Source organism: Aquarana catesbeiana, linkage group LG02 (genome assembly GCF_042186555.1).
Source record: "Aquarana catesbeiana isolate 2022-GZ linkage group LG02, ASM4218655v1, whole genome shotgun sequence".
Taxonomy (NCBI): Eukaryota; Metazoa; Chordata; class Amphibia; order Anura; family Ranidae; genus Aquarana; species Aquarana catesbeiana.
The window spans coordinates 10,376,472-10,403,720 of NC_133325.1; the positions used below are offsets into that span (position 1 = coordinate 10,376,472).

Sequence of the window (27,249 nt, forward strand, 5' to 3'; positions counted from 1 at the left end):
ATACAGGTTTATGTTTGTATTGTATTGGGGACAATACAGGAGAAATCAGATGCACCATGTTTTAGCCCCCCATATCTGCATTGTGGGGATTTGGCTGCTCTTTGAGTTAAATACCTAGGCTCCCCGGCACAGGATGAGGTGTGCACCTAAGATGACTTAAAAGGTTATTAAACACTATAAAATTACAGCAACTTACCTCAGTACTTACCTTGTGTGCTCCTTCTACTTCACAACTGGGACAATTCTGACATTTCTCACATACATGTAACATTTTAGTGCACACAAACACAATATAATACCCAGAGGCAGACCGACCATTCTGGCACTGCCCTAGGGCCCCGGAGCCAGTAGGGGGCCCCATGAGAGGCTCTGTTATTTCACCTCTACTTGTTGCAGAGCATCGATCACACAGCAGTGTTTGTATACGGGGCTCTCCTCAGCAGGTTCCTATCAGTGCCCATAGATCAGTGACATGATGGTCCTTGCACACCCCCTAACCTGAAGACCAAATGGTGACAGCTGAGAGCAGATACCGCTTCGAGCCCGGTGCCCGGCCACAGAACAGGGAACATCCCCACCGGGAAAGCCATGCATGGCGAGCCCCATCCCTCCTCTGCAGCCCAGCCACCAGGATCACTGCACCGGTTCAGCAGCCCTGACCTCCCTTTGTGTGGTGTCCCCGGTTGGGATGATCCGGAGATGTGTGGATGGAGGATGATCTTCTGTTCCAAAAGCAAATCAACTGCAGGAAAGAATATCGGACCGCGGTACAGTGAACACACGGCTGTGAGAGGGGCAATGGAGGCGGCAGATTTAACACAGCAGATCCTAGATCCTGGCTGCCTGTGCCTAGGGGAGAGCAACCTGGGGCCACATACTAACCCCCCCTCCCTCTCTCTCACCCTCCCTCTCTCTCACTCTCTCCCACTCTCCATCTCTCTCTCTCTCTGCCCCTCTCTCGGTGCCCTCTCTCTCTCTCACTCCCCTCTATCGACCCCCCCTATCGATGCCCTCCCTCTCTCTCACCCCCTCTTCTCTCTAACCCTCTCTCTCGCCCCCTCTCTATGCCCTCCCTCTCTTTCTTACCCCCCTCATCCCCCCTCTATCAATGCCCTCCCTCTCTCTTATCCCCCCTCTCACCCCTGTATCTTGTGCTCCCCTATCGATCCCCTCCCTCTCTCTCTCACCCCCCTTCTCTCCAACCCCCTCTCACCCCCCTCTATCTCTCTCTCTCTCTGTGCCCTCCCTCTCTCACCCCCTCTTGTCCCCCCTCTATCGACCCCCCTATCAATGCCCTCCCTCTCTCTTATCCCCTGTCACCCCCGTCTCTTGTCCCCCCCCTATCGATCCCCTCCCTCTCTTTCTGTCATCCCTCTCTCTCTCTCGTCCCCCCTCTATGGATGCCCACCCTCCCTCTCTCACACTCCCCTCTCTCTCTCGTCCCCCTTTATCAGTGCCCACCCTCCCTCTCACCCCCCCTTCTCTCTCTCTATCTCTCTCCCCCCTCCCCCTCTATTGTCCCTTCTCTCTCATGCCCCCCTCTCTCTTGTCCCCCCTCTATTGATCCCCTCCCTCACCCCCCCCTCTATTTTCTCCATCTCTCACCCCCTCTATCAGTGCCCTTTCTCGTGTCCCTTCTCTCTCTCCCCCCTCTTTCTTGCCCACCCCCTTATCGATCCCCTCCCCCTCTCTCTCAGCCCCCTTTCTCTCTCTCGCTACTTTCCCATCTCTCCTCCCCCCTCTTTTCTTCTGTCTCTATCCCTTTACCCACCTCTTCGTTTCAAATAGGTGTTTCTGTCATATTTCAGTAGATTTTCCATGTTTTCTCAATGTAAAAAACTAAATAAAATAAAATAAATGGGGGGTTGGCAATCCTGTCAGGAGGGATCTGAGTGGGAGCCGACTGGCAGAACAAGCCAATTAAAGTGACTGCAAAGGCAGATTTTCTTTTCCTTTAAAATAACAAACATGTGATACTTACCTGCTCTGTGTAGTGGTTTTACACAGAGCAGCCCCGATACTCCTCTTTTCAGGTCCTTCACTGGTGATCCTGGCCCCTCCCTCCTCCCCCTTCCTCTCTGTGTGACCAATCACACACTGATGTGGCTAAGCCCCGGGGCTCAGGTAAGTATTAGAGTAGCGGGTAACGAGTCTTGTCAGAGACAAGTGTGTGGCAAGATATCCTGGCGCCCCACCTGGAATTTTTTTTCCAAAATCGTCGGTCTTTTTTTTACTTTTTGCTATAATAATTATCCAAGAAATAAATTTCCTCATCAGTTTAGGCCGATACGTATTCTTCTACATATTTTGAGAAAAAAAAATTGCAATAAGTGTATATTGATTGGTTTGAGCAAAAGTTATAGCGTCTATAAAAGAGGGGATAGATTTATGGCATTTTTATTATTTTTTTTTTTTTTTAATAGTAATGGCGGTGATCTGCGATTTTTAGCAGGACTGAAACATTATGGTGGACAGATTGGACACTTTTGACACATTTTTGAGACCATCGACATTTATACAGCGATCAGTGCAATAAATAGCCACTGATTACTGTTTAAATGTCACTGGCAGGGAAGGGGTTAACACTGGGGGGCGATCAGGGGGTTAAGTGCGTTCCCTCAGTGTGTGTTTCTAACTGTGGGGGGAGGGGACTGACTAGAGGAGGAGATCAATCGCTGTTCCTAATCACTAGGAAGAGACGATCACTCTTTACTCCTCTGACAGAATTGAGATCTGTCATTTTACATTGACAGATCTTCGTTCTGTCAGGAGCGATCGCGGCCCCCGGGCACATACAGCAGCTCCTACGTCACGTTTCGGGTGTGCGTGGGAAATTATCATTGAAGTGTGGAACTCTCATAATCAGGTCATGGGGTGTACTGGGCATATTAGAATAGGCGGGCATGTGATGTATGGGGTGGGAGGACCAATAGGAGTGGACTTTTTTTTTTCTCAGCTCCATAATCAGTGTAAGTTCAGAAAAAAAAACAACTTTAAATTCCGGCACGGTGACCGGTCACACATAAATGGACGGGCATAGGATGAATTCCGATTGCTGGCAATGAATTGGCTGGCATAAAGATCACACTGGTCCACAATAATCTCCACAAATAAAATAACGGACAAAAATTAATTGGCACAACATTTTCCATTACTATCTGAGGGCCGGAATGCGCTGTAAAAGGCGGGATTGTAGATTCTGCAGAATTAGCGGGAAGCCATGCTGGACATAAAAGCCCCTCTGGGAGGCCAGTATGGGACCTACTCCTTTGTGGTGGACGTGACACCCCACTACTAGTACCAGTCCTATCATCTGAGTGTACTGCACTGCTGGTGGTCTTCACTTCACCAGGATGTACAGCGGTGCCGGTGGTTGCCTGGTCCTCCTCAGATCACCTCATTCTCTTTGTTGGGATCCTCTCCTCCTCAGATCACCTCATTCTCTTTGTTGGGACCCTCTCCTCCTCAGATCACCTAATTCTCTTTGTTGGACCCTCTCCTCCTCAGATCACCTCATTCTCTTTGTTGGACCCTCTCCTCCTCAGAACACCTAATTCTCTTTGTTGGGACCCTCTCCTCCTCAGATCACCTAATTCTCTTTGTTGGACCCTCTCCTCCTCAGATCACCTAATTCTCTTTGTTGGACCCTCTCCTCCTCAGATCGCCTTCTTCTCTTTGTTGGGACCCTCTCCTCCTCAGATCACCTAATTCTCTTTGTTGGACCCTCTCCTCCTCAGATCACCTCATTCTCTTTGTTGGGACCCTCTCCTCCTCAGATCACCTCATTCTCTTTGTTGGATCCTCTCCTCCTCAGATCACCTCATTCTCTTTGTTGGGACCCTCTCCTCGTCAGATCACCTAATTCTCTTTGTTGGGACCCTCTCCTCGTCAGATCACCTAATTCTCTTTGTTGGACCCTCTCCTCCTCAGATCACCTCCTTCTCTTTGTTGGACCCTCTCCTCCTCAGATCATCTAATTCTCTTTGTTGGACCCTCTCCTCCTCAGATCACTTCATTCTCTTTGTTGGACCCTCTCCTCCTCAGATCACCTCATTCTCTTTGTTGGACCCTCTCCTCCTCAGATCACCTCATTCTCTTTGTTGGACCCTCTCCTCCTCAGATCACCTCATTCTCTTTGTTGGACCCTCTCCTCCTCAGATCACCTCATTCTCTTTGTTGGACCCTCTCCTCCTCAGATCACCTCATTCTCTTTGTTGGACCCTCTCCTCCTCAGATCACCTCATTTTCTTTGTTGGACCCTCTCCTCCTCAGATCACCTCATTCTCTTTGTTGGACCCTCTCCTCTTCAGATCACCTCATTCTCTTTGTTGGACCCTCTCCTCTTCAGATCACCTCATTCTCTTTGTTGGACCCTCTCCTCCTCAGATCACCTAATTCTCTTTGTTGGACCCTCTTCTCCTCAGATCACCTCCTTCTCTTTGTTGGACCCTCTCCTCCTCAGACGTAGAGAGGGGGGAAGGTATGACAGTGAGTGGTATGTACAGGAGAGGAGTGTGGAGGGTATGACAGTGGGCGGTATGTACAGGAGAGGAGTGTGGAGGGTATGACAGTTGGCGGTATGTACAGGAGAGGAGTGTGGAGGGTATGACAGTGGGCGATATGTACAGGAGAGGAGTGTGGAGGATATGACAGTGGGCGGTATGTACAGGAGAGGAGTGTGGAGGGTATGACATTTGGGCGGTATGTACAGGAGAGGAGTGTGGAGGGTATGACAGTGGGCGGTATGTACAGGAGAGGAGTGTGGAGGATATGACAGTGAGCACTATGTACAGGAGAGGAGTGTGGAGGATATGACAGTAGGTGGTATGTACAGGAGAGGAGTGTGGAGAATATGACAGTGGGCGGTATGTACAGGAGAGGAGTGTGGAGGATATGACAGTGGGCGGTATGTACAGGAGAGGAGTGTGGAGGATATGACAGTGGGCGGTATGTACAGGAGAGGAGTGTGGAGGGTATGACAGTGGGCGGTATGTACAGGAGAGGAGTGTGGAGGATATGACAGTGGGCGGTATGTACAGGAGAGGAGTGTGGAGGGTATGACAGTGGGCGGTATGTACAGGAGAGGAGTGTGGAGGGTATGACAGTGAGCAGTATGTACAGGAGAGGAGTGTGGAGGATATGACAGTGGGCGGTATGTACAGGAGAGGAGTGTGGAGGTTATGACAGTGGGCGGTATGTACAGGAGAGGAGTGTGGAGGATATGACAGTGGGCGGTATGTACAGGAGAGGAGTGTGGAGGATATGACAGTGGGCAGTATGTACAGGAGAGGAGTGTGGAGGGTATGACAGTGGGTGGTATGTACAGGAGAGGAGTGTGGAGGGTATGACAGTGGGCGGTATGTACAGGAGAGGAGTGTGGAGGATATGACAGTGAGCACTATGTACAGGAGAGGAGTGTGGAGGATATGACAGTGGGTGGTATGTACAGGAGAGGAGTGTGGGGGGTATGACAGTGAGCGGTATGTACAGGAGAGGAGTGTGGAGGATATGACAGTGAGCGGTATGTACAGGAGAGGAGTGTGGAGGGTATGACATTGAGTGGTATATACAGGAGAGGAGTGTGGAGGATATGACAGTGGGCGGTATGTACAGGAGAGGAGTGTGGAGGAGATGTTGATGGGGACAAGGGCCTCATCCCCACAACCCTGGCCGGTGGTTGTGGGGTCTGCGGGTGGGGGGCTTATCGGAATCTGGAAGCCCCCTTTAACAAGGGAACCCCCAGATCCCGGCCCCCCCCCGTGTGAAATGGTAAGGGGGTACCCATTTCACAAAAAAGTGTTAAAAATGACAAGAGACAGTTTTTGACAATTCCTTTATTTAAAGTCTTCTTCTTTCCATCTTCTATCTTCCTTCGGTTTCTTCCTCCATCTTCTTCTTCCTCTGATCCTCTGCTTCTTGCTCCGGTGTTCTCGTCTGGCATCTTCCTCCGCGGCGTCTTCTTCCCTTCTTCGTTCTCGGGCCGCTCTGCATCCATGATGGGAGGCTCCCGCTGTGTCTTCTGACACTTCTTAAACGTAACGGGTGACCCCGCCCCCCTCTGACGTCATGGGAAAACCCACAGGGAAGTCCCTGTCAAGTCCCCGTGCGTCAGAGGGGGCGGGGTTTTCAGGTGGCCCCGCCCTCTGTTATTTAAGAAGTGTCAGAAGACGAGAAGCGTCACACAGCGGGAGCCTCCCATCATGGATGCGGATCGGCCTGAGAACGAAGAAGGGAAGAAGACGCCGCGGAGGAAGATGCCGGACGAGAACACCGGAGCAAGAAGCAGAGGATCAGAGGAAGAAGAAGATGGAGGAAGAAACCGAAGGAAGATAGAAGAAAGAAGATGGAAAGAAGAACACTTTAAATAAAGGAATTGTCAAAAACTGTCTCTTGTCGTTTTTAACACTTTTTTAGTGAAATGGTAGGGGTACTCCCCTTACCATTTCACACAGGGGGGGCCAGGATCTGGGGGTCCCCTTGTTAAAGGGGGCTTCCAGATTCCGATAAGCCCGCCACCCGCAGACCCCCCAACCACCGGGCAAGTGTTGTGGGGATGAGGCCCTTGTCCCCATCAACATGGGGACAAGGTTCTTTGGGGGGGACCCCAAAGCACTCTCCCAATGTTGAGGGCATGTGGCCTGGTACAGTTCAGGAGGGGGGGCGCTCTCTCATCCCCCCCTCTTATCCTACGGCCTGCCAGGTTGCGTGCTCGGATAAGGGTCTGGTATGGATTTTTGGGGGGGCCCCACGCAATTTTTTTTAAAACTTTTGGCACGGGGTTCCCCTTAATATCCATACCAGACATGAAGAGCCTAGTATGGAATTTAGGGGGACCCCCACGCCAGTTCTTTTTTTTTAATTTTGGTTCGGGGGTTCCCCGTTTTTATCAATGAACTTTTATGTGTATTGTCGGACCGGCAATTCATTAATAGCCGCGAGTAGTTTTAAATGACTTTTTTTCCTTTGAAATGTCATTTTGCTGTCAGACTGTTCTAAACACAGGAAACATGCGCCCCTTTACAGACATACTATAGACACCCCCCAGGTACGAAATTTAAAGGAATATTTCACTTTTATTGTTTCACTTTAAGCATTATTAAAATCACTGCTCCCGAAAAAACAGACGTTTTTAAAACTTTTTTTTGCATTGATCCATGTCCCCTGGGGCAGGACCCAGGTCCCCAAACACTTTTTATGACAATAACTTGCATATAGGCCTTTAAAATTAGCACTTTTGATTTCGAACGTTCGAGTCCCATAGACTTCAATGGGGTTCTAACGTTTTGGTCCATTCGCAAGTTCTGGTGCGAACCGAACCGGGGGGTGTTCGGCTCATCCCTAGTGAAGGGTATGACAGTGGGCAGTACAATGGCCCCAGTAAGGAGTATCGGCATTCTGATGACATTTCGGGGTCTATTCTCCACCATACACCTGAATTATTGAGGTGTCAGGACCCAGCGGGTTCTCCGGATGTTTCCCCCCCTTATTCTGTCTCAGACACATCAGAGAACATGGTGGGAGATGAGCCTGAATGTCCTTCCTTGGAGGGAATATCGGATCCATTCTGAGGAACATTTAATGGTCGGCAATAAAGAGGAAACCAACATCAAAAAGAAGATTCTGAAGTCGGAGTTACTGAAGTCCCAGATCAGCAGAGAAGTTCCTCCAACATCCTCCAACAGTGCGGAGACCTTCTTTATCAATGTGACCGACAGAGACAAAGTGTGGGAATACAATCCATATAGAGATATATATATATATACACAGATGATTCATCACACGGAGGAGGAGGGGGAGGAGCCGGTCACAGATGATTGATATGTCTATAGGAGGGACAGGAGCCCTGTACCATGAATAGGACACTTACCTGTGTGGCGGGACATGGAGAACATCCCATGCTGTCCCTATGGTGGCCGTGTGTTCAGGACGGAGAATATCCTCAGATTGCTGGAATCGGATCTAAAATGTCTGAAAACAGGAAACAAGTTCCATGGACAGGAAGTGACATTTCGCACACGCTCAGTCCGGGATTTGTCCCATCAGGAGGATCACTAGAATAACGGGACTGATAATACAGAGGGTGCAGTATGGAGAGCAGACACTAGATGGAGACATTTCTTCTAATCTATGAAACATTGTATCATCACATGGAGACTGATCACCGAGCTACAAGAAAATGGAGGACACCCCTCCCCCTTCCCTGAGCTACAAGAAAATGGAGGACACCCCTCTCTCTTCCTGAGCTACAAGAAAATGGAGGACACCCCTCCCCCTTCCTGAGCTACAAGAAAATGGAGGACACCCTCCCCCTTCCTGAGCTACAAGAAAATGGAGGACACCCTTACTGTTTATTGTCTGTGATATTTAGTTTACTTGCACTATTATACAAATTTTCAAGACAAGATTTCGGGGTGTGTAGCCCTTCTTCAAGGTCCCAGCAGTATTAATACTCAAAGTTTTAGCAGAATGTTAAAAAAAAGACATTCTCTGAGGGAAAGAAAGGAAAACAAAAAACAAAAGAGCTACAAAAAAAATGGAGGACAAATTCTTCCCTTCCTGGGCTACAAGAAAATGGAGGACACCTTCTCCCCTTTTGAGCTACAAGACAATGGAGGAAACCCCTCCCCCTTCCTGAGCTACAAGAAAATGGAGGACACCCCCTCCCCCTTCCTGAGCTACAAGAAAATGGAGGACACCCCCTCCCCTTTCCTTAGCTACAAGTAATTGGAGTTCACCCCTCTCAGTTCGTGAGCTACAAGAAAATGAAAAATACCCCTCCCCTCTCTGAACTATAAGAAAAGAGAGGACACCCCTCCCTCTCCCCCTCTACCTCTCACATGGAGCTGCAGTTAGAGACAGACAAGAGACTGAAGGAGAAATGACCGGGAGATGGGGAGGGGTTCGGGAGGAGATGACAGGAGATAAGGAGTGCAGACAATGAGGAGTATGAAGATCCTCTATACATTGTAGTCATCGCCTGTAGATGGAGAGAATTTCTCAGAACATTTAGGTTTAAGTTTGGATTTTGGAGAAGGAAAATCCATAACCAAATTCTCCATCCAATTTCTTCATCACTTCACCGAAAACCAACTTCTCCTCCACCGAGGATTAGAGACATCACCGACTTCTCCTCCACTGAGGATTAGAGACATCACCCGATATCTCCTCCACTGAGGATTAGAGACATCACCCGATATCTCCTCCACTAAGGATTAGAGACATCACCCAACTTCTCCACCGAGGATTAGAGACATCACCCAACTTCTCCTCCCTTGAGGATTAGAGACATCACCCAACTTCTCCTCCACTGAAGACTAGAGACATCACCCCACTTCTCCTTCACCGAGGATTAGAGACATCACCCCACTTCTCCTCCATCGAGGATTAGAGACATCACCCTACTTCTCCTCCACAGAGCATTAGAGACATCACCCGATATCTCCTCCACTGAGGACTAGAGACATCACCTGATATCTCCTCCACTGAGGACTAGAGACATCACCCCACTTCTCCTCCACTGAGGATTAGAGACATCACCCGACTTCTCCTCCACTGAGGACTAGAGACATCACCCCACTTCTCCACTGAGGATTAGAGACATCACCCAACTTCTCCTCCACTGAGGACTAGAGACATCACCCCACTTCTCCTCCACTGAGGATTAGAAACATCCCCCCGATATCTCCTCCACTGAGGATTAGAGACATCACCCAACTTCCTCTCCACCGAGGATTAGAGATATCACCCAACTTCTCCTCCACTGAGGATTCGAGACATCACCCGACTTCTCCTCCACCGAGGATTAGAGACATCACCCGATATCTCCTCCACTGAGGATTAGAAACATCACCCAACTTCTACTTCCCCGAGGATTCAAGAAATCACCCGACTTCTCCTCCACTGAGGATTAGAGACATTAACCAATATCTCCTCCACTGAGGATTAGAGACATCACCCAACTTCTCCTCCACCGAGGATTAGAAACATCACCCGATATCTCCTCCACTAAGGATTAGAGACATCACCCAATATCTCCTCCACTGAGGATTAGAGACATCACCCGATATCTCCTCCACGTGAGGATTAGAGACATCACCCAATATCTCCTCCAATGAGGATTAGAGACATCACCTGATATCTCCTCCACTGAGAATTAGAGACATCACCCGATATCTCCTCCACTGAGGATTAGAGACATCATCCAACTTGAGGATTAGAGAAATCACCCAACTTCTCCACTGAGGATTAGAGACATCACCCAACTTCTCCTCCACTGAGGATTAGAGACATCACCCAACTTCACATCCACTGAGGATTAGAGACATCGCCCAACTTCTCCACTGAGGATTAGAGACATCACCCGATATCTCCTCCACTGAGGATTAGAGACATTACCCAATATCTACTCCACTGAGGATTAGAGACATCACCCGGTATCTCCTCCACTGAGGATTAGAGAAATCACCCAACTTCTCCACTGAGGATTAGAGACATCACCCAACTTCTCCACCGAGGATTAGAGACATCACCCAACTTCTCCTCCACTGAGGATTAGAGACATCACCCAATATCTCCTCCACTGAGGATTAGAGACATCACCTGATATCTCCTCCACTGAGAATTAGAGACATCACCCAACATGTCCTCCACTGAGAATTAGGGACATCACCCGATATCTCCTCCACTGAGGATTAGAGACATCATCCAACTTCTCCACTGAGGATTAGAGAAATCACCCAACTTCTCCACTGAGGATTAGAGACATCACCCAACTTCTCCTCCACTGAGGATTAGAGACATCACCCAACTTCACATCCACTGAGGATTAGAGACATCACCCGATATCTCCTCCACTGAGGACTAGAGACATCACCCGATATCTCCTCCACTGAGGATTAGAGACATCACCCAACTTCACATCCACTGAGGATTAGAGACATCGCCCAACTTCTCCACTGAGGATTAGAGACATCACACGATATCTCCTCCACTGAGGATTAGAGACATCACCCGATATCTACTCCACTGAGGATTAGAGCCATCACCTGGTATCTCCTCCACTGAGGATTAGAGAAATCACCCAACTTCTCCACTGAGGATTAGAGACATCGCCCAACTTCTCCACTGAGGATTAGAGACATCACCCAATATCTCCTCCACTGAGGATTAGAGACATCACCCGATATCTCCTCCAACTTCATTATAATCATCATTATCTTCATCTCATATCCCAACCACCTACAGACAGCTACATCCCCTCCCCCACACACAGATCACCTACCTCCTCCCCCCACACAGATCACCTACCCCCTCTACACATACAGATCACCTACCCCCCCAAAACACACAGATCATCTACCCCCCCACAACACACAGATCAACTACCTTCTCCCACAACACACAGGTCACCTACCTCCCCTCACAACACACAGATCACCTACCCCCACCGCGCAACACACAGATCACCCCCTTACAACACACAGATCACCTACCCCCCCCCCCGCACACACACACACAGATCACCTACCTCCCCCATAAACAGATCACCTACCCCCCACAACACATAGATCACCTACCTCCTCCCCACACACCGATCACCTACCTACTCCCCAAACACTGATTACCTACTATCGCGGAACGTCCCACACTCCGCTTGAGTGCTTCCGTCAGTATACCGCTTCCTAAGTTCTGGAACACGAGTCCAATGGATCTGGCTATAGGAACCCCCAAGAACTAGACAACACCAGTCTTGGAGTACATCAGAACTGCCTTTATTTTGAGATCTCACAGACCTTTATACAGCAGGGATGACTCAAAGCTAACCTAATTAACATGACCTAATTTACTACAAAATGTACCCAGACCAGATGACAGTCTTGTGGGCACCGAGCTTCACACATTAATACAATTAACAATACAAACAACAATCTCCCCCCTCCTCAGCCTAGACCATTCGTCTATTAGCCAGTGCTGCTGGCTAATGTGATCAGCTCTCTCAATTAACATAAACACATGTTGATAACACCAGCATCTCCTCACAGGATGTGTCCCAGCAGAATGAATCAGTCTTATCAGCAGGGGGCTGCTGGAGGAATCCCCCCTCCCTCTTCAGGGACACAAATCTACAGTAAGGAGTCCCCATACAATATATACATGACTGAGTCCGATTAATACAGTTCAGACTGGATTTCTCACTCACCTCAAATGCTAGGGCCCATAATCGGTGGGCAACAGGCTTGCACACAGTCCTCTCCAACAGCCTCCGCTCTGGCCATGCCCGTGACATTTCTCCCCTTTCGGCAGGAGACTAAACACAGGAGGAGACCCCAGACGGGTTGACTCCGAAGTTAGTAAACAGCTCCAGTCCTCTACTGCCTGTACCCACACAGTACCCCAAACAAATTATCCCAAACAGTGCATTACTCACCCAGCCATCCTCTGCCTCTCTCAGAGAACATATCTGCCGCTGGGGAGAGGCCCGGACTGGCCCTTCTCCCTGGAATCCTTTCTGCCGCTGGAGAGAAGACAGGGTGACTGGGCTCACTCTGTCATGCTGTTGGGGATCTGGGCCCACTGCCCAGCATCCCTGGGGTATACAGGTGGAGACTGAAGTTCCATCCACCTTCACAGGAAATCCATCCTCTGTTAGTTGAGGGCAGAGACCAGCAGTCCTCGGCCCTGTTGCCAGCCCTTCTGCTGGAAACCCCACACCATCTGTTCCGGCTAACTGTTGGAGAGGGAGGCCGACTGCCCCGCCTCCCTGGAACTCTGTAGTTGTTGCCGGTGCTGGGCAGAGGTTGGTAGCACTCTGCCCTGTTGCCAGCACTTCTGCTGGGGACTCCGCATCCTCTGCTCCGGCTAACTGTTGGGGCAGGCAGCTGGCTTCCTCCACTCCCAAACTGTGTAGTGGGGAGGTGAGCCGGCTGCTTCCTTTTCCATTCCCTCATCTGGCTGCTGGGACGACATGTCGATGGTACTGTCTCCCAGGTACACGGATCTTTGCTGGGGAGGAAAGCCCATTTCCTCCACCCTGGCCAACTGTTGGGGAGGGACAACACACACCTCCTCTCCCTTCTCCCCCTGTATCTGCTGCTGGGAAGTGATTGCCATCTTCTCACCCTGAGCCTCCACAATTGCTGCAGGTGTGGGGCAGAGGTCTTGGACCCTCTGTCCGGTTGCCAGCACTTCTGCTGGGGGTTTGCCAGGTGGTTCCTCCTCTACAGAAACGTCTATTAAATCCCCAGTCTCTGGAATTGGTAAAAGTGTGGGACAGAGGTCTTGGACCCTCTGTTCAGTTACCAGATCTTCAGCTGGAGAAGTTTGTTTTAACTCCATAGATGCTGCTGGCAGAAAATCACATGTCCCTGTCAGTGTTGTGGGAGAAAGGCCGACTACCTCTTCTCTCAGGAAGGCCGAAGCCACTATTGGTGCTGGGCAGAACACAGTGAACTTTGGCCCTGATAGCAGCTCTTCTGCTGGAGGCTCATCAGGTTGTTCTTCCTCAGCAGAAAAGTCTATCAAATCCCATGTCTCTGCAACTGATGTCTGGGAATAGAGGTTCACCATCTCCTGTCCATGGAACCCAGAAGATGTTATCATTTCTGGACAGAGGTTAGCAGAGCTCTGCCCTGTTGTCAGCACTTCAGGTATGGGGACGGCAATCTCCGGATTTTCCACTGCCGGTTCTCTGGCATGCTGCTGAACTTGTTCTAGCAGTTTCCTGTATGCCCTTTCCAGATGCTGCTCCTTCCTTAGCAAATGGTCCAGATCAGGTTTGAGCTCTGAGACCCCTGCAAGACCGAGCATAGACTCTCTATAGTCTCTCATGTCCTCAAGGTCAGGTTCCCCTTCATCGCCAAACATAAAAAGATCTGTAAGGTTCTCCCACAGCAATCCAAAGTCAAAGTCATATCCCTCCGGAGAGCATTCTGTTGTCTCCCCTAAATATCCCTCCTCTGCGTGCCATTGCAGAGCCCGATATCGATTGTCCAGCTCTATCTCCTGCTGGACCAACCTGTCCAACTCAGTCACCCATTGCTCCTGGGGCTGCTCTCCCAGGAATGCCATCCGCAATGCCCGTTGGTCACTGGCCCGTTGCTCTTGGGTTGGAAAGCACTTGCCCTGTTTTATACCAGCGAGACGGAGGGCTGCAATCCAGAGCTCCACCCGAATCAGCTGCCTGAGCTCCAGGTATTCATCCTCAGACACAGTCCTGGTGTACGTTGAAAGGATGATCCGCAGCAGCCCCGGGAATTCTGATGCCAGGTCCATATCTCCGCTGGGGTGACTGAAGTCTGCTATGCTGATCTTGGATCCAGTTGAAGGTTTGGATGTCCCAGACTTCAAACTTCAGGAAGCTTTCCCGCTGCTTGCCACCAATATCGCGGAACGTCCCACACTCCGCTTGAGTGCTTCCGTCATATACCGCTTCCTAAGTTCTGGAACACGAGTCCAATGGATCTGGCTATAGGAACCCCCAAGAACTAGACAACACCAGTCTTGGAGTACATCAGAACTGCCTTTATTTTGAGATCTCACAGACCTTTATACAGCAGGGATGACTCAAAGCTAACCTAATTAACATGACCTAATTTACTACAAAATGTACCCAGACCAGATGACAGTCTTGTGGGCACCGGGCTTCACACATTAATACAATTAACAATACAAACAACAATCTCCCCCCTCCTCAGCCTAGACCATTCGTCTATTAGCCAGGGCTGGTGGCTAATGTGATCAGCTCTCTCAATTAACATAAACACATGTTGATAACACCAGCATCTCCTCACAGGATGTGTCCCAGCAGAATGAATCAGTCTTATCAGCAGGGGGCTGCTGGAGGAATCCCCCCTCCCTCTTCAGGGACACAAATATACAGTAAGGAGTCCCCATACAATATATACATGACTGAGTCCGATTAATACAGTTCAGACTGGATTTCTCATTCACCTAAAATGCTAGGGCCCATAATCGGTGGGCAACAGGCTTGCACACAGTCCTCTCCAACAGCCTCCGCTCTGGCCATGCCCGTGACACCTACTTCCTCCCCCCACATAGATCACCTACCTCCTCTGCACACACAGATCACCTACCTCCTCCCCACACACAGATCACCTACCTCCCCCCCACATAGATCACCTACCTCCCCCCACACAGATCACTTATCTCCCCCCATATAAATCACCTACCTCCCCCACAAACAGATCGCCTACCTCCTCCCCCCACAGATCACCTACCTCCTCTACACACACACACAGATCACCTACCCCCCCTAGACACACACAGATCGTCTACCTCCCCCCACACACACGCACAGATCACCTACCTCCCCCCCACACACACACACACAAATCACCTACCTCCCCCCACACGGATCACCTACCCCGCACACACACACACACACAAGGATCACCTACCCCCCACATAGATCACCCACCTCCCCCACACGGACCACCTATCTCCCCCCCACACAGATCACCTACCTCCTTCCCACACACAGATCACCTACCCCCTCTCCCCCCTTCCCCCGCACACATACTGTATTTTTTTTAAATACAGTCAACAAGGCAGTGCAGTATCTCTATGTTGGAATTTACATTGTATTGCTGTGGTGTTGATCATTAGTGTGGGGCAAATATTTCAAGCCGAGCAAAAGTGCGGCCTGAACATCACCTGTTCGCCCATTCAGCGATCATCTGAATTTGCGGGGTGAAAGACCCATCCATGACCCATCTTCAGTGTTCTGGTTGAGAGAAGAAGGTTCTCCTCCAAGATCTTACAATACATGGCCCCGTCCATTGGCCCCTCAATGCAGCAAAGTCGGCCTGAACCTTTATCAGAGAAACAGCCCCAAAGCATCATGTTTCCACCTCCGTGTGACTGTAGGGATGGGGTGTGACTGTAGGGATGGGGTGTGACTGTAGGGATGGGGTGTGACTGTAGGGATGGTGATGTGACTGTAGGGATGATGTGTGACTGTAGGGATGGTATGTGACTGTAGGGATGGTGTGTGACTGTAGGGATGGGGTGTGACTGTAGGGATGATGTGACTGTAGGGATGGGGTGTGACTGTAGGGATGGTGATGTGACTGTAGGGATGATGTGTGACTGTAGGGATGGTATGTGACTGTAGGGATGGTGTGTGACTGTAGGGATGGTGATGTGACTGTAGGGATGATGTGTGACTGTAGGGATGGCGTGTGACTGTAGGGATGATGTGTGACTGTAGGGATGGCATGTGACTGTAGGGATGATGTATTGTAAGATCTTGGATGAGAACCTTCTTCCCTCTGCCAGAACACTGAAGATGGGTCATGTGAAAAAAGAGGGAGGAAAAGAAATTCCAAAAGCAGTCCATGAATAAGGACAAACCGATATATAACTAAATATCTTTATTGATTATCCCAAATTAACCAAAAGATAACACCTATCTCCAAACCATGAACTAAAAATAGGACAGCAGTCCTATAAAAACACTGGTGGCCACCGGTTCAATACATACACCTCAGTCAATCATCTGCACAAACACATATTGCCAGATATCTGAGACCTGGGTCTACCATACATTGTAGTTTATGTTTTCTCAATAGAGCTACAATAATTAGTGAACTGAAGTCCCACGGGCATATATCAATTGAAAAGGTGCTAGTGCTTATGATTTGACAAAAGTTCCATGTATGTGACAGCTGGGGATAATTAGCTCAAAGGCAACCGAGTTAACAGCATTGGAATTAATGGTGAAGGTTAGCGGCAGGAATCAAAGAACGGGCTTGTGTCTCATCAAGGAAACAAACAGTAATGAGCAGTATTGAGTATAACTCCTGTATATTGGAGTACAGAGCAGCTCACCGTTTGACGTCTTTCATAGGTGGATGCATAGCCCGTAGACAGTCCCGACTTACAGCGATAACTCCATTGTGGATGTATTCACTCTAAACAGCCATATGTTGCTGACAGCAAATTTTGCCTTCCGGCCGGAACGTACGGTATGCCTGAAAGTCCAAATCCTCCGGACTAGTGTGTCTGGTAACTGGATGGAGAGCTCTATCCCTGGAATAGCTGAATGGTTCACATCAATAGATTCACATCAGGTGAAGTAGTCCTGTGCGGTCAGAGGTGGGTCATGATCTTGATACGGAGCCCGATGTCCCACCAGTGTGATGGCTAGCATGCATGTGATGGCCAGCATGACAATGACCCAAAACATACCGCCAAGGCAACAAAGGAGTGGCTCAAGAAGAAGCACTTTAAGGTCATGGAGTGGCCTAGCCAGTCTCCAGACCTTAATCCTATAGAAAATGTATGGAGGGAGCTGAAACTTCGAGTTGCCAAGAGACAGCCAAGAAACCTTAAGGATTTAGAGAAGATCTGTAGAGAAGAGTGAACCAAAATCCCTCCTGAGATGTGTGCAAACCTGATCACCACCTACAAGAAACGTCTGACCTCTGTGATCACCAACAAGGGTTTCTCCACCAACTACTAAGTCATGTTTTGCTTGGGGATAAAATACTTATTTTACTCACTGAACTGCAACTCCATTTATAACATTTGTATCGTGTATCAAATTGGTGATTACATTTTTTCATTCCTTATATCCCTCATTCCTAGACCGCGACTTATTTACTGCATCCATTTATTTATTTCCTTTAGTGAATTGACTTGACCGCTGTTTTCTGAGTTATTTACCTCGTTTTTTTTGTAGATTGTGAGGTAAATAACTCATAAGGTGATTGTGAAGTGACATTTTCAGCATCTTATCAGATCCTTGGAGGAAACGTGTCTCGTGATTCAATTATCTCATGAGATATTCTTTAGTGAATTGACCCCCAAGTCTCGGAGGGCTCATCAAACCAGACGCTCCTTAGGTGATGCGCTGCAATTAGAAGTAATTTGGCGGCGCGCAGTGACTGAAGCTGGTCCCATCTGTCTGAGTGTCTATGGCTGGCTGGCCGGGTGGGAGGGTGTGTGACAGAGAGGAGTGCGGAGAAGTAGGGAGGAGGAGGAGGGAGCAGAGAAGTGGCTGAGAAGAGCCTTCAGGTGTGAAGCTTCACCTTACAGGCTCACCGGAGTGGGAAGGGTGGGCAGGAGACAGGTGGCCAGGTGATAGCCTTGGTTGGGTTGTTGAAGGAACTACGCCGAGAGCTGAGAAGGAGACGTATTCAGAGCATTGCTGGAGCTCCAGGGTAAGGTGCCTTCTCTATGGGAGTCTTTCCTAGTGCCGGGGAAGTGACTATTGTTCTTAAAGTAGTATAGACCATGTTTCTGTAAGCCGGTTTAGTGAGGAGGGAGGAGGAGGAGGGGGTGAGCTGCACAATACATTCGTGGTCATCATTAAACATGATTGTCAATATAATTAGCAGCATTAAATGAAGCCTTGTGTGGAATCAGCCTGAAACCTCAGTTGTTGGCTTCTAGGGCAGCAGTCTGGGACTAAGTGATCCCGATATCTGATCTTCCGGGTGGGACTCACAATAAAAGCGACTCACAATGGATGGTGGGCTGTGGCGCCTTATTTTGCCATTATTGTGCCACGTATTAGGAATGGGAAGAATGTTCAGGAGACGTATGGCATGGGAAGGAAAGCTGCCTAATGGTAGCGAGGAGAGACTGGAGATCAGATCTCAGCATAAAACATCCATCAAGAGGGGAACTTTGGGGGAAACGATATGTCCCAGCGGACATGACCCGGCCAACTGGGGCACCACACTTGGTTAGACTTGGAAATGGTGGAAGGGGAAGCAGAAGCGGGGATTTGGGTCATTGGATTGGGGAGATGGAGGAGACAATCACCCAGCCCCCCCCCCCCCCATTACCCAGTCTTCTTTTGATCATTGCTTCTGAAAATGGTTGAGTTGTGGTTGTAGACACATGGAGTTTGGTTAGGAACTTCTGTCCTATGATAATAATGGAAACCCAGCTTCACTCTCATGTATCGGATACTGTCATGCCATTTCCAGGTCACTCATTCTACCGTCAGGACACAAACATGGACCCGGGGAGGTGGAGGGGAGGGGTCTTAGTATTTATGTTTATAATGATTGGTGCACTCAGGGGGGTTTTATGAGTTCTGTGACCTGTGTGCAAGATCATAAGTTGGACCCCAATGCTTGATAAAAAAAAATGTGTCATGCTTAGTGAAGGGCCACAGTGAGGAGTGGTCATAGTTTTCATTGTGCCGAGGGTATTGCTAGGATTTGTAGACCTGAGGCACCTTTGGGCATGCCAAGTAGAAGAGTAATGCTAGGCGCTATGCACACCGTGGTGAGCAGTGGGTGTGGCCACTTTGTGTTAATGGTGGGGGGGCTTAAGGGGGAAGGTTAAATCAAAGTCAGTCTGTCGCCCAGTAAAATCCCCTCCAGGTCAGTTTGTCCCCCAGTATAATTCTTCCCCGCCCCCAGGTCAGTTTGTCCCCCAGTATAAATCTTCCCCGCCTCCAGGTCAGTTTGTCCCCCAGTATAAATCTTCCCCGCCCCCAGGTCAGTTTGTCCCCCAGTATAAATCTTCCCCGCCTCCAGGTCAGTTTGTCCCCCAGTATAATTCTTCCCCGCCTCCAGGTCAGTTTGTCCCCCAGTATAATTCTTCCCCGCCTCCAGGTCAGTTTGTCCCCCAGTATAATTCTTCCCCGCCTCCAGGTCAGTTTGTCCCCCAGTATAAATCTTCCCCGCCCCCAGGTCAGTTTGTCCCCCAGTATAATTCTTCCCCGCCTCCAGGTCAGTTTGTCCCCCAGTATAAATCTTCCCCGCTCCCAGGTCAGTTTGTCCCCCAGTATAATTCTTCCCCGCCTCCAGGTCAGTTTGTCCCCCCCTATTAATCTTCCCCGCCCCCAGGTCAGTTTGTCCCCCAGTATAAATCTTCCCCGCCTCCAGGTCAGTTTGTCCCCCAGTATAATTCTTCCCCGCCTCCAGGTCAGTTTGTCCCCCAGTATAAATCTTCCCCGCCTCCAGGTCAGTTTGTCCCCCAGTATAAATCTTCCCCGCCTCCAGGTCAGTTTGTCCCCCAGTATAATTCTTCCCCGCCTCCAGGTCAGTTTGTCCCCCAGTATAATTCTTCCCCGCCTCCAGGTCAGTTTGTCCCCCAGTATAATTCTTCCCCGTCTCCAGGTCAGTCTGTCCCCCAGTATAATTCTTCCCCCCAAGATCAATCTATCCCCCAGGTCAGTCTGTCCCCCAGTATAATCCTTCCCCCCAAGGTCTATATATACCCCAGTATAATTACCCCAGTTCGATCTGTCCCCAGTATAATCCTCCCCCCCAAGATCCATCTATCCCCCAGGTCAGTCTGTCCCCCAGTACAGTCCTCCCCCCCAAGATCAATCTATCCCCCAGGTCAGTCTGTCCCCCAGTATAATCCTTCCCCCCAAGATCAATCACCCCAGTATAACTCTCCCAGGTCAGTCTGTCCCCCAGTATAATCCTTCCCCCCGATCAATCTATCCCCCAGATCAGTCTGTCCCCCAGTATTATCCCCCCAAGGTCCGTCAGATTGACATAGAGGGATTGTACTGGGGAGTAGACTGAAACCCCCCCTCCCCCTCCCCCCCTTAGAATCCCAGTAATAGTTGATTTTTAGACCCTGCAAAAGTTGCAGAAATATTTATCAAATCACTAAAAATACCTTAAAATCGTTATTAGCGCACATAAACACAACATAACTTATACAGTTCCTGTTACATTTCTAGTGTGGCCTCGCTCACATGGGGGGTACTAAAGTGTCTAAAGGGGGCCGTGTGTACATGCATGGGGTGCATAGTGCTCTGTACATCCCTGTACAGGCAGCTCTATTCATGTCAGTTGGGATGCAGCAGCGGAGACACAGAAGACACTTCTCTCTTCTCCCAATCTGACATCTGTGGGGGTGCACCGACCCCCCGAATGTAGAGAGTCTGAGCTCAGGGACATGCACCTCCCCCACACTGATGTCAGATGAAGAGCAGCGGCTGTGTCCATACAACCACTTCTTCCCAATTGATGTGAGTGGGGATTCCTGAGTGGGATGTATGGAACACCTGTGCACCCCCCGGCCCAGGACAGGTCTATGCTGTAGTAGGCCCCCATGGTTTTTTTTATATTTTTACATTTTTTTTGGGGGGGGGAGGGTTTGGTGGAACATCAGGGGTCTAAATAGATTCCTGATGTCTCTTTTTTGAGACAGAGAAAGTGACTGAGGTCATAGAGTCCTTATTTCTTCTCTCTGTAGCCTCATCTGACTGCATGTGAATGAATAGAAATCTCCGTACAGAGGCTCCTATTCATTCACGAGATGAAGCATAGTGAACACAGTTTACTATGCATCAGTGATTAATGAACACAGGAGAGATTGGTAGCGATCACTCACTGTGTTCATTCAGGAAGCGGCTGGTAAACCTGACATGTTTACCATCCCCCTTCCTCCCACTCTCCATCCTGAACATCACACCGATCCCCCACCATAGCAGCAACTCTAGCCGGTGTGGGGGAGGAGGAAAATCCTGCCAGCAGCACTGCAGGGAGGGGGTGCAGGGGAATGGTGATTGGGGGGGTGCAGTACACGAAGGCTTGGAGCGGTGGGGGAGATCCACCTTCAGAGGTATATCCCCGTGGCTCCCTTGTGGCACTGACAGATAGCATGTGGGGAGGTGCAGCGTGGTGCGGGGGGCAGTAAACACACAGTCCGGTTGCAGATAACAGAACTTGTATTAACAACGCAGAACCCAGTAATTCACAACAAACCCGGCAGGAAGGCGCCCAACCAGGGGCACTCATGGCGATGTCAGCAATGTGTAGCAGAGCAGTAGGGATGAGCCGAACACACTCCACCCCCCCACCCCCCGGTTCGGTTTGCAGCAGAACATGCAGACAGGCAAACAATTGTGCGTACACCATTAAAGTCTATGGGACTCGAACGTGAATAACCAAAAGTGCTAATTTTAAAGGCTTATATGCAAGTTATTGTCATAAAAAGTGTTTGGGGACCCGGGTCCTGCCCCAGGGGACATGGATCAATGCAAAAAAAAGTTTTAAAAATGGCCGTTTTTTCGGCAGCAGTGATTTTAATAATGCTTAAAGTCAAACAATAAAAGTGAAATATTCCTTTAACCACTTCCCGCCCGACCCATAGCAGATGACGGCCGGGCGGTGGTTCAGTTATCCTGACTGGGCGTCATATGACGTCCAGCAGGATAACATGCCACCGCGGGGGGGCATGCATCGCGGTGATCGGTGGAGCGGTGTGTCAGTCTCCGGCAGAGGCTCTTTACCACGTGATCAGCCGTGTCCAATCACGGCTGATCACGATGTCAATAGGAAGAGCCATTGATCGGCTTTTCCTCACTCGCATCTGACAGACATGAGTAGAGGAGAGCCGATCGGCAGCTCTTCTGACAGGGGGGGTCTGTGCTGATTGTTTATCAGCGCAGCCCCCCCTCAGATGACCACACTGGACCACCAGGGATCGCCACTAGGACCACCAGGGAAGGGGCAACATGTGGATGGCCAGGTATGTACCCCATGGCCATCCACATGTGCCCAGTCAGTGCCCAATCTGTGCCAATCAGTGCCCACAAATGGGCACTGATTGGCACCATTACATTGCAGTAAAGCCCAGCAATGCCACCCTTAGGGGCATAGTGCCACAAATCAGTGTCATCAGTGCCACCCATCAGTGTCCATCAGTGCCCACTTATCAGTGCCCATCTGTGCCACCTATTAGTGCCACCCATAAGTACCCATCAATGCCACCTAAGAGTGCCCATCGGTGCCACCTATGAGTGTCCATCAGTGCCGCCTATCAGTGCCCACCATCAGTGCCCGTCAGTGCCACCTCATTGGTGCCCATCAGTGAAACCAATCAGTGTCATCAGTGCCACCCATCAGTGTCACCTGTCATTGCCCATCCGTGCCCATCAGTGCCCACCTATCACTGCCCATTCATGCCACCTATCAGTGCCACCCATAAGTACTCATCAATGCCACCTACAGGTGCCCATCAGTGCCGCCTATGAGTGCCCATCGGTGCCACCTATGAGTGCCCATTAGTGCCGCCTATGAGTGCCCATCAGTGCCGCATACCAGTACCACCTATCAGTGTCCATCAGTGCCGCCTATCAGTGTCCATCAGTGCCGCCTATCAGTGCCCATAATCAGTGCCCATCAGTGCCACCTCATTGGTGCCACCTCATCGGGGCCCATCAGTGCAGCCATATCAGTGCCCATCATTGAAGAAGGAAACATACTTATTTACAAAAAATTTTAACAGAAACAAAGAAAAACTTGTTTTTTTTTCAAAATTTTTGGGCTTTTTTTATTAGTTGCGCAAAAAATAAAAACTGCAGAGGTGATCAAATACCACCAAGAGAAAGCTCTATTTGTGGGAACAAAATGATAAAAAAATTGTTTGTGTACAGTGTTGTATGACCGCGTAATTGTCATTCAAATTGCGACAGCGCTGAAAATTGGCCTGGGCGGGAAGGTGTCTAAGTGCCCCCGGTATTGAAGTGGTTAAATATCGTACCTGGGGGGTGTCTATAGTATGCCTGTAAAGTGGCGCATTTTTCCCGTGTTTATAACAATACCGCAGAAAAATGACATTTCAAAAGGAAAAAATGTCATTTAAAACTGCTCGCAGCTATAATAAATTGTCGGGTCCAGGCAATATGGATGAATATCATTACAAAAAACAGAATGGGCCCCCCCCCCCAAGTCCATTACCAGGCCCTTTGGGGAACCACGCACCCAAATTAAAAAATAAAAATGGCATAGGGGTCCCCCAGGCACTATATACTCTGAACAGCAGTATATATACTATACGGCCTGCCCTATATACTCTGCAGAAAATTGGACCTTAGGTGTTGGTGGTACCAGAACACTGTAATCCCTCACAGTCTTGTTGGGCACTACGGCTGCACTGTATTGTGTACACCACCAAATGCACTGTAGATATAGGCTACACTGGATGCAGAGTGTATATATATCTATATATACACTAGACTGATATATATATTAATGCACCACCTGTACTGCCTGAATATAGGGTAAACACTGAATATATAGGCTATGCTAAATGCAGAGTATATATAGACACTAGACTGACTGTGTATATATATATATCAAATACACTGCCACTAACTGAAAAACCTGCCTGCTCAATCTAAATCACACTCTCTCTCGGTCCACACCAACAACACTACACGGGGCCGCTGTGGCGGGTGCCTTATATAGTGTGGGGCGTGGACTTAGTCCCCCTGAGCCATGATTGGCCAATCATGTTCCCCTTGAGTTCCTCTCCCCCTGCAATGCCTCTGAGGTTAAGTGTCACCTGCAGTGGAGAAAATAGACTGCACCTGCCTACAGGAGAGAGGGGAAAAGCTGGCAGCTGCAGGGGAGCGACACGGGATCGGTGCTGCAGGGGGGGGGCGGGCACATAAGAGTGAAGGAGGGGCATTTTGGCGCTCAGGTTGAGTGGCAGCAGCTCCTCCATGTGTGCATTGTGTGTCAGGGCACAGTGGGCCCCCCTTCCTCAGGGGGACACATTCCACACATGGATGATACACCGGTGCATTGACAGTAAGATTTTCCATAATCAATGTTCCCGGTATTAGGAGCAGAACCTTTTATCTGCCCAGAGAATTTCCGGGTGGGATCGTTATTGCAGTATACATACGGTATACATACCACCCGATGCAGACGGTGTACTGACCCTGGAGGTCCCATCAAAGGTGATCGAGAATTATTAACCTAGGAGGTGTGACAATCTAATTCCTGATTGGGCCACTGATAACTCAATCAAACACCTCTGCGGTCTTGGATATTATCTAGGATATTATCCCTTGGGGCATGCTTTAAGTATGTCAAATTTTTATAAAATTTTTATGCGATTTTATTGGTAAATTCCAATTGAAAGGGGTGCCCCCAAGTATAGTCTAGCCGGGCCCCTTTAAGCGGTCAGTTATCCTTAGTTTGGTCTATTTGGATGTACAATTTTATCTACAATAGACCACTTTCAGATCTTAAATTTTTTCTCACACTTTAGTTTATGTGTGAGATTACTGTTTTTCCTTTTTCTCGTATTGGTATATATAACGTCTGCTGAAAACGGTATACGAACTAATATAGTATCCCCTAGTTAAGATGGCGTTTTCATACCATCCGCCCTTGCTCAGTGGAGCGCAAGGTGATTTCCGGTTTCGTTTCCAATACGAGGCCTGGTTACGTTGGTTTGTTATATATGTGCGACACGTCAGTGCGTCGCCCGTGCCATAGATGACGTCAGAGTGTGACGAAACGTACGTCGGGCGTGCTGACGTGCTGCATTTACCGTCTGCAGGACGGGTGTTCGTGTTTAGCCGGCCGGCTCTTTATGCTTTTGTGCATCCAACACATTGTAAGTGAGATTTTAATTTCTTTTAATAAAAACCCAACCAGGATTACGCTATGTTGCTCTTCCTTTTCTTTTGGGGCACTTCCTGTGAGATTAACTCCTAGCTAGGAGTATAGTATCCCCATAATCCAGGGATTGTCTGTATGTGGTGGATAGCGGGCCTACCGTACGGTTTAAGAAGTGTTATATTGGTGTCTCCATCCCAAGAAAGGCCCCGACCGGGTTAAGGTCACAAGCTTTCCTATGCTTGCCGGTTGGTAAGCGCGCATTTTTACTTATATCACAGTGGTGCGGTGAAGGATTTACCCACTCCTTACCTACATTCCTGCCTCAGACGGGGACCCCTGCCTCTGGTTCTTCACCTTACCTCACCTTTTGGATTTTTGATCACGGATTAGGACTGTTATCAAAATTTATATAATTTATATGATTTACTATGAATTTTATTATTTAATATTTATCCTTAAATATTTACTCAATGTATCACATTTGTTCACTTATACTTATATTGGCTTAATTTTAAGCCTTTAATTTTCACAGCGCTGCTCTTTTTATTGATTGTCTCTAGTGTGTGTATCTCACCTTTAGCGGCTGCTTCTGCTATTCAATTTATTTATTTGTCACGAATCATTTGATTGTGTTAATTTTCTGCATATATATATAGCACGGTGGTCTTTTCCCTTTTAAAGTAGTTACAGTAGTTCCGTAGTAACTGGATTTCATGGGGCCGATTTATATTTTTGCACACAGGCCCACTGCTTTAAAAAAATGCCCCTGGTGACACCAAAGCAATTAATTGGCAAGGGGTACAAGATATACAGGATTTTTTTTTACCTTAGCCTTCAGCTTTGGCCAGTAGAATGGTTGGTGTTTCAGTATGTGTCTTGGTTTTCTCAGTTCCCAGGTGTCCTTCCCAAAACATCATTATGAGCCAAAACAAGGACCTTCCATCTATAAAGTTAGGGTGCCAACAATCCCTCAACAGCATCTTCCAGAATCTTGTTAACCTTATAGAGATGGTCATTGTTGGTTACAAAATGAGAACATCCCTTCTGTTCCTCAGGCTTTTGGATCAGGGAGTGAAGGACTAGTGGTCATTTCCTATTCAAGCATTGCCTGTAATCTGAGAAATCCCCACCACCAGGTGGTCAGGATTATGCTTCCAATGCTGGCGACCTTCTCATTTTGAACTGGGTAAACAGATCCACAATCATACCCAACATTACACAAATCATTGTCCTCATCATCGGGCATATCTATAACAATGTCCTCTCAGTGTCAGAGGTCTGTTTTACCCATTTAGCCAGACCCCTTCTTCCCCACAGTTTCCTAAAGTTTTGGAAAGTCATGTCCCACTATTATTGAGTATACTAGAGTTCAAGAGTTTCACCAATGGCAGTAATAGACATGGACACCAATAGGTAGGACCTTGTGCCTCCGTGTACTTAGACAACCCAGAACGCCTTGGTTATTGATCCCACCTCACCAGCCAGGACATCTTGTATTGGGGTTACAATGTTCCATGAATCCAGACGTACCTGGCTGATAACCACAGTGCATTTAAGGATCTCCCACCAGAAAGGGGATGGGCAGTGCAGGCTGCTTGTGTAAGAACGGGATGCATGTATAAAGTCCCACACTCATGCAAACCGCAACCGTGATCTGACCAGTCACCATGGAATAGGAATTGGGAAGGAGGCTGCGAGAGATGCGGATGCAGCATAGGGGACCAGTGCCAATGCCGGTTCTGCTGGGGCGGTATGATTTCATCCGCCAGCAACTCTGGAAGGAAGCCCTTAAACGTGAGCAGCGCCACCAGGGAAAGATTCTCCCCTCCATCCAGGAAAGGTACTGGTCGCAGTATAAAGTGCGATGCTGTTATTGGGGGTACAACCG

The 27,249-nt window shown here is 48.9% G+C and overlaps 1 protein-coding gene across 1 annotated transcript in view; it reads right to left on the reverse strand.

Annotated features, from left to right (window-relative positions):
• The window catches only part of LOC141126622 (uncharacterized), a 57,066-nt gene that overhangs the window by 6,689 nt on the left and 23,128 nt on the right, over positions 1-27,249 (reverse strand). The window contains exon 3 of the mRNA XM_073612539.1: positions 3,266-3,280. Coding sequence (XP_073468640.1) covers positions 3,266-3,280 — 15 coding nt within the window. The remainder of the gene's footprint in view (positions 1-3,265; positions 3,281-27,249) is intronic.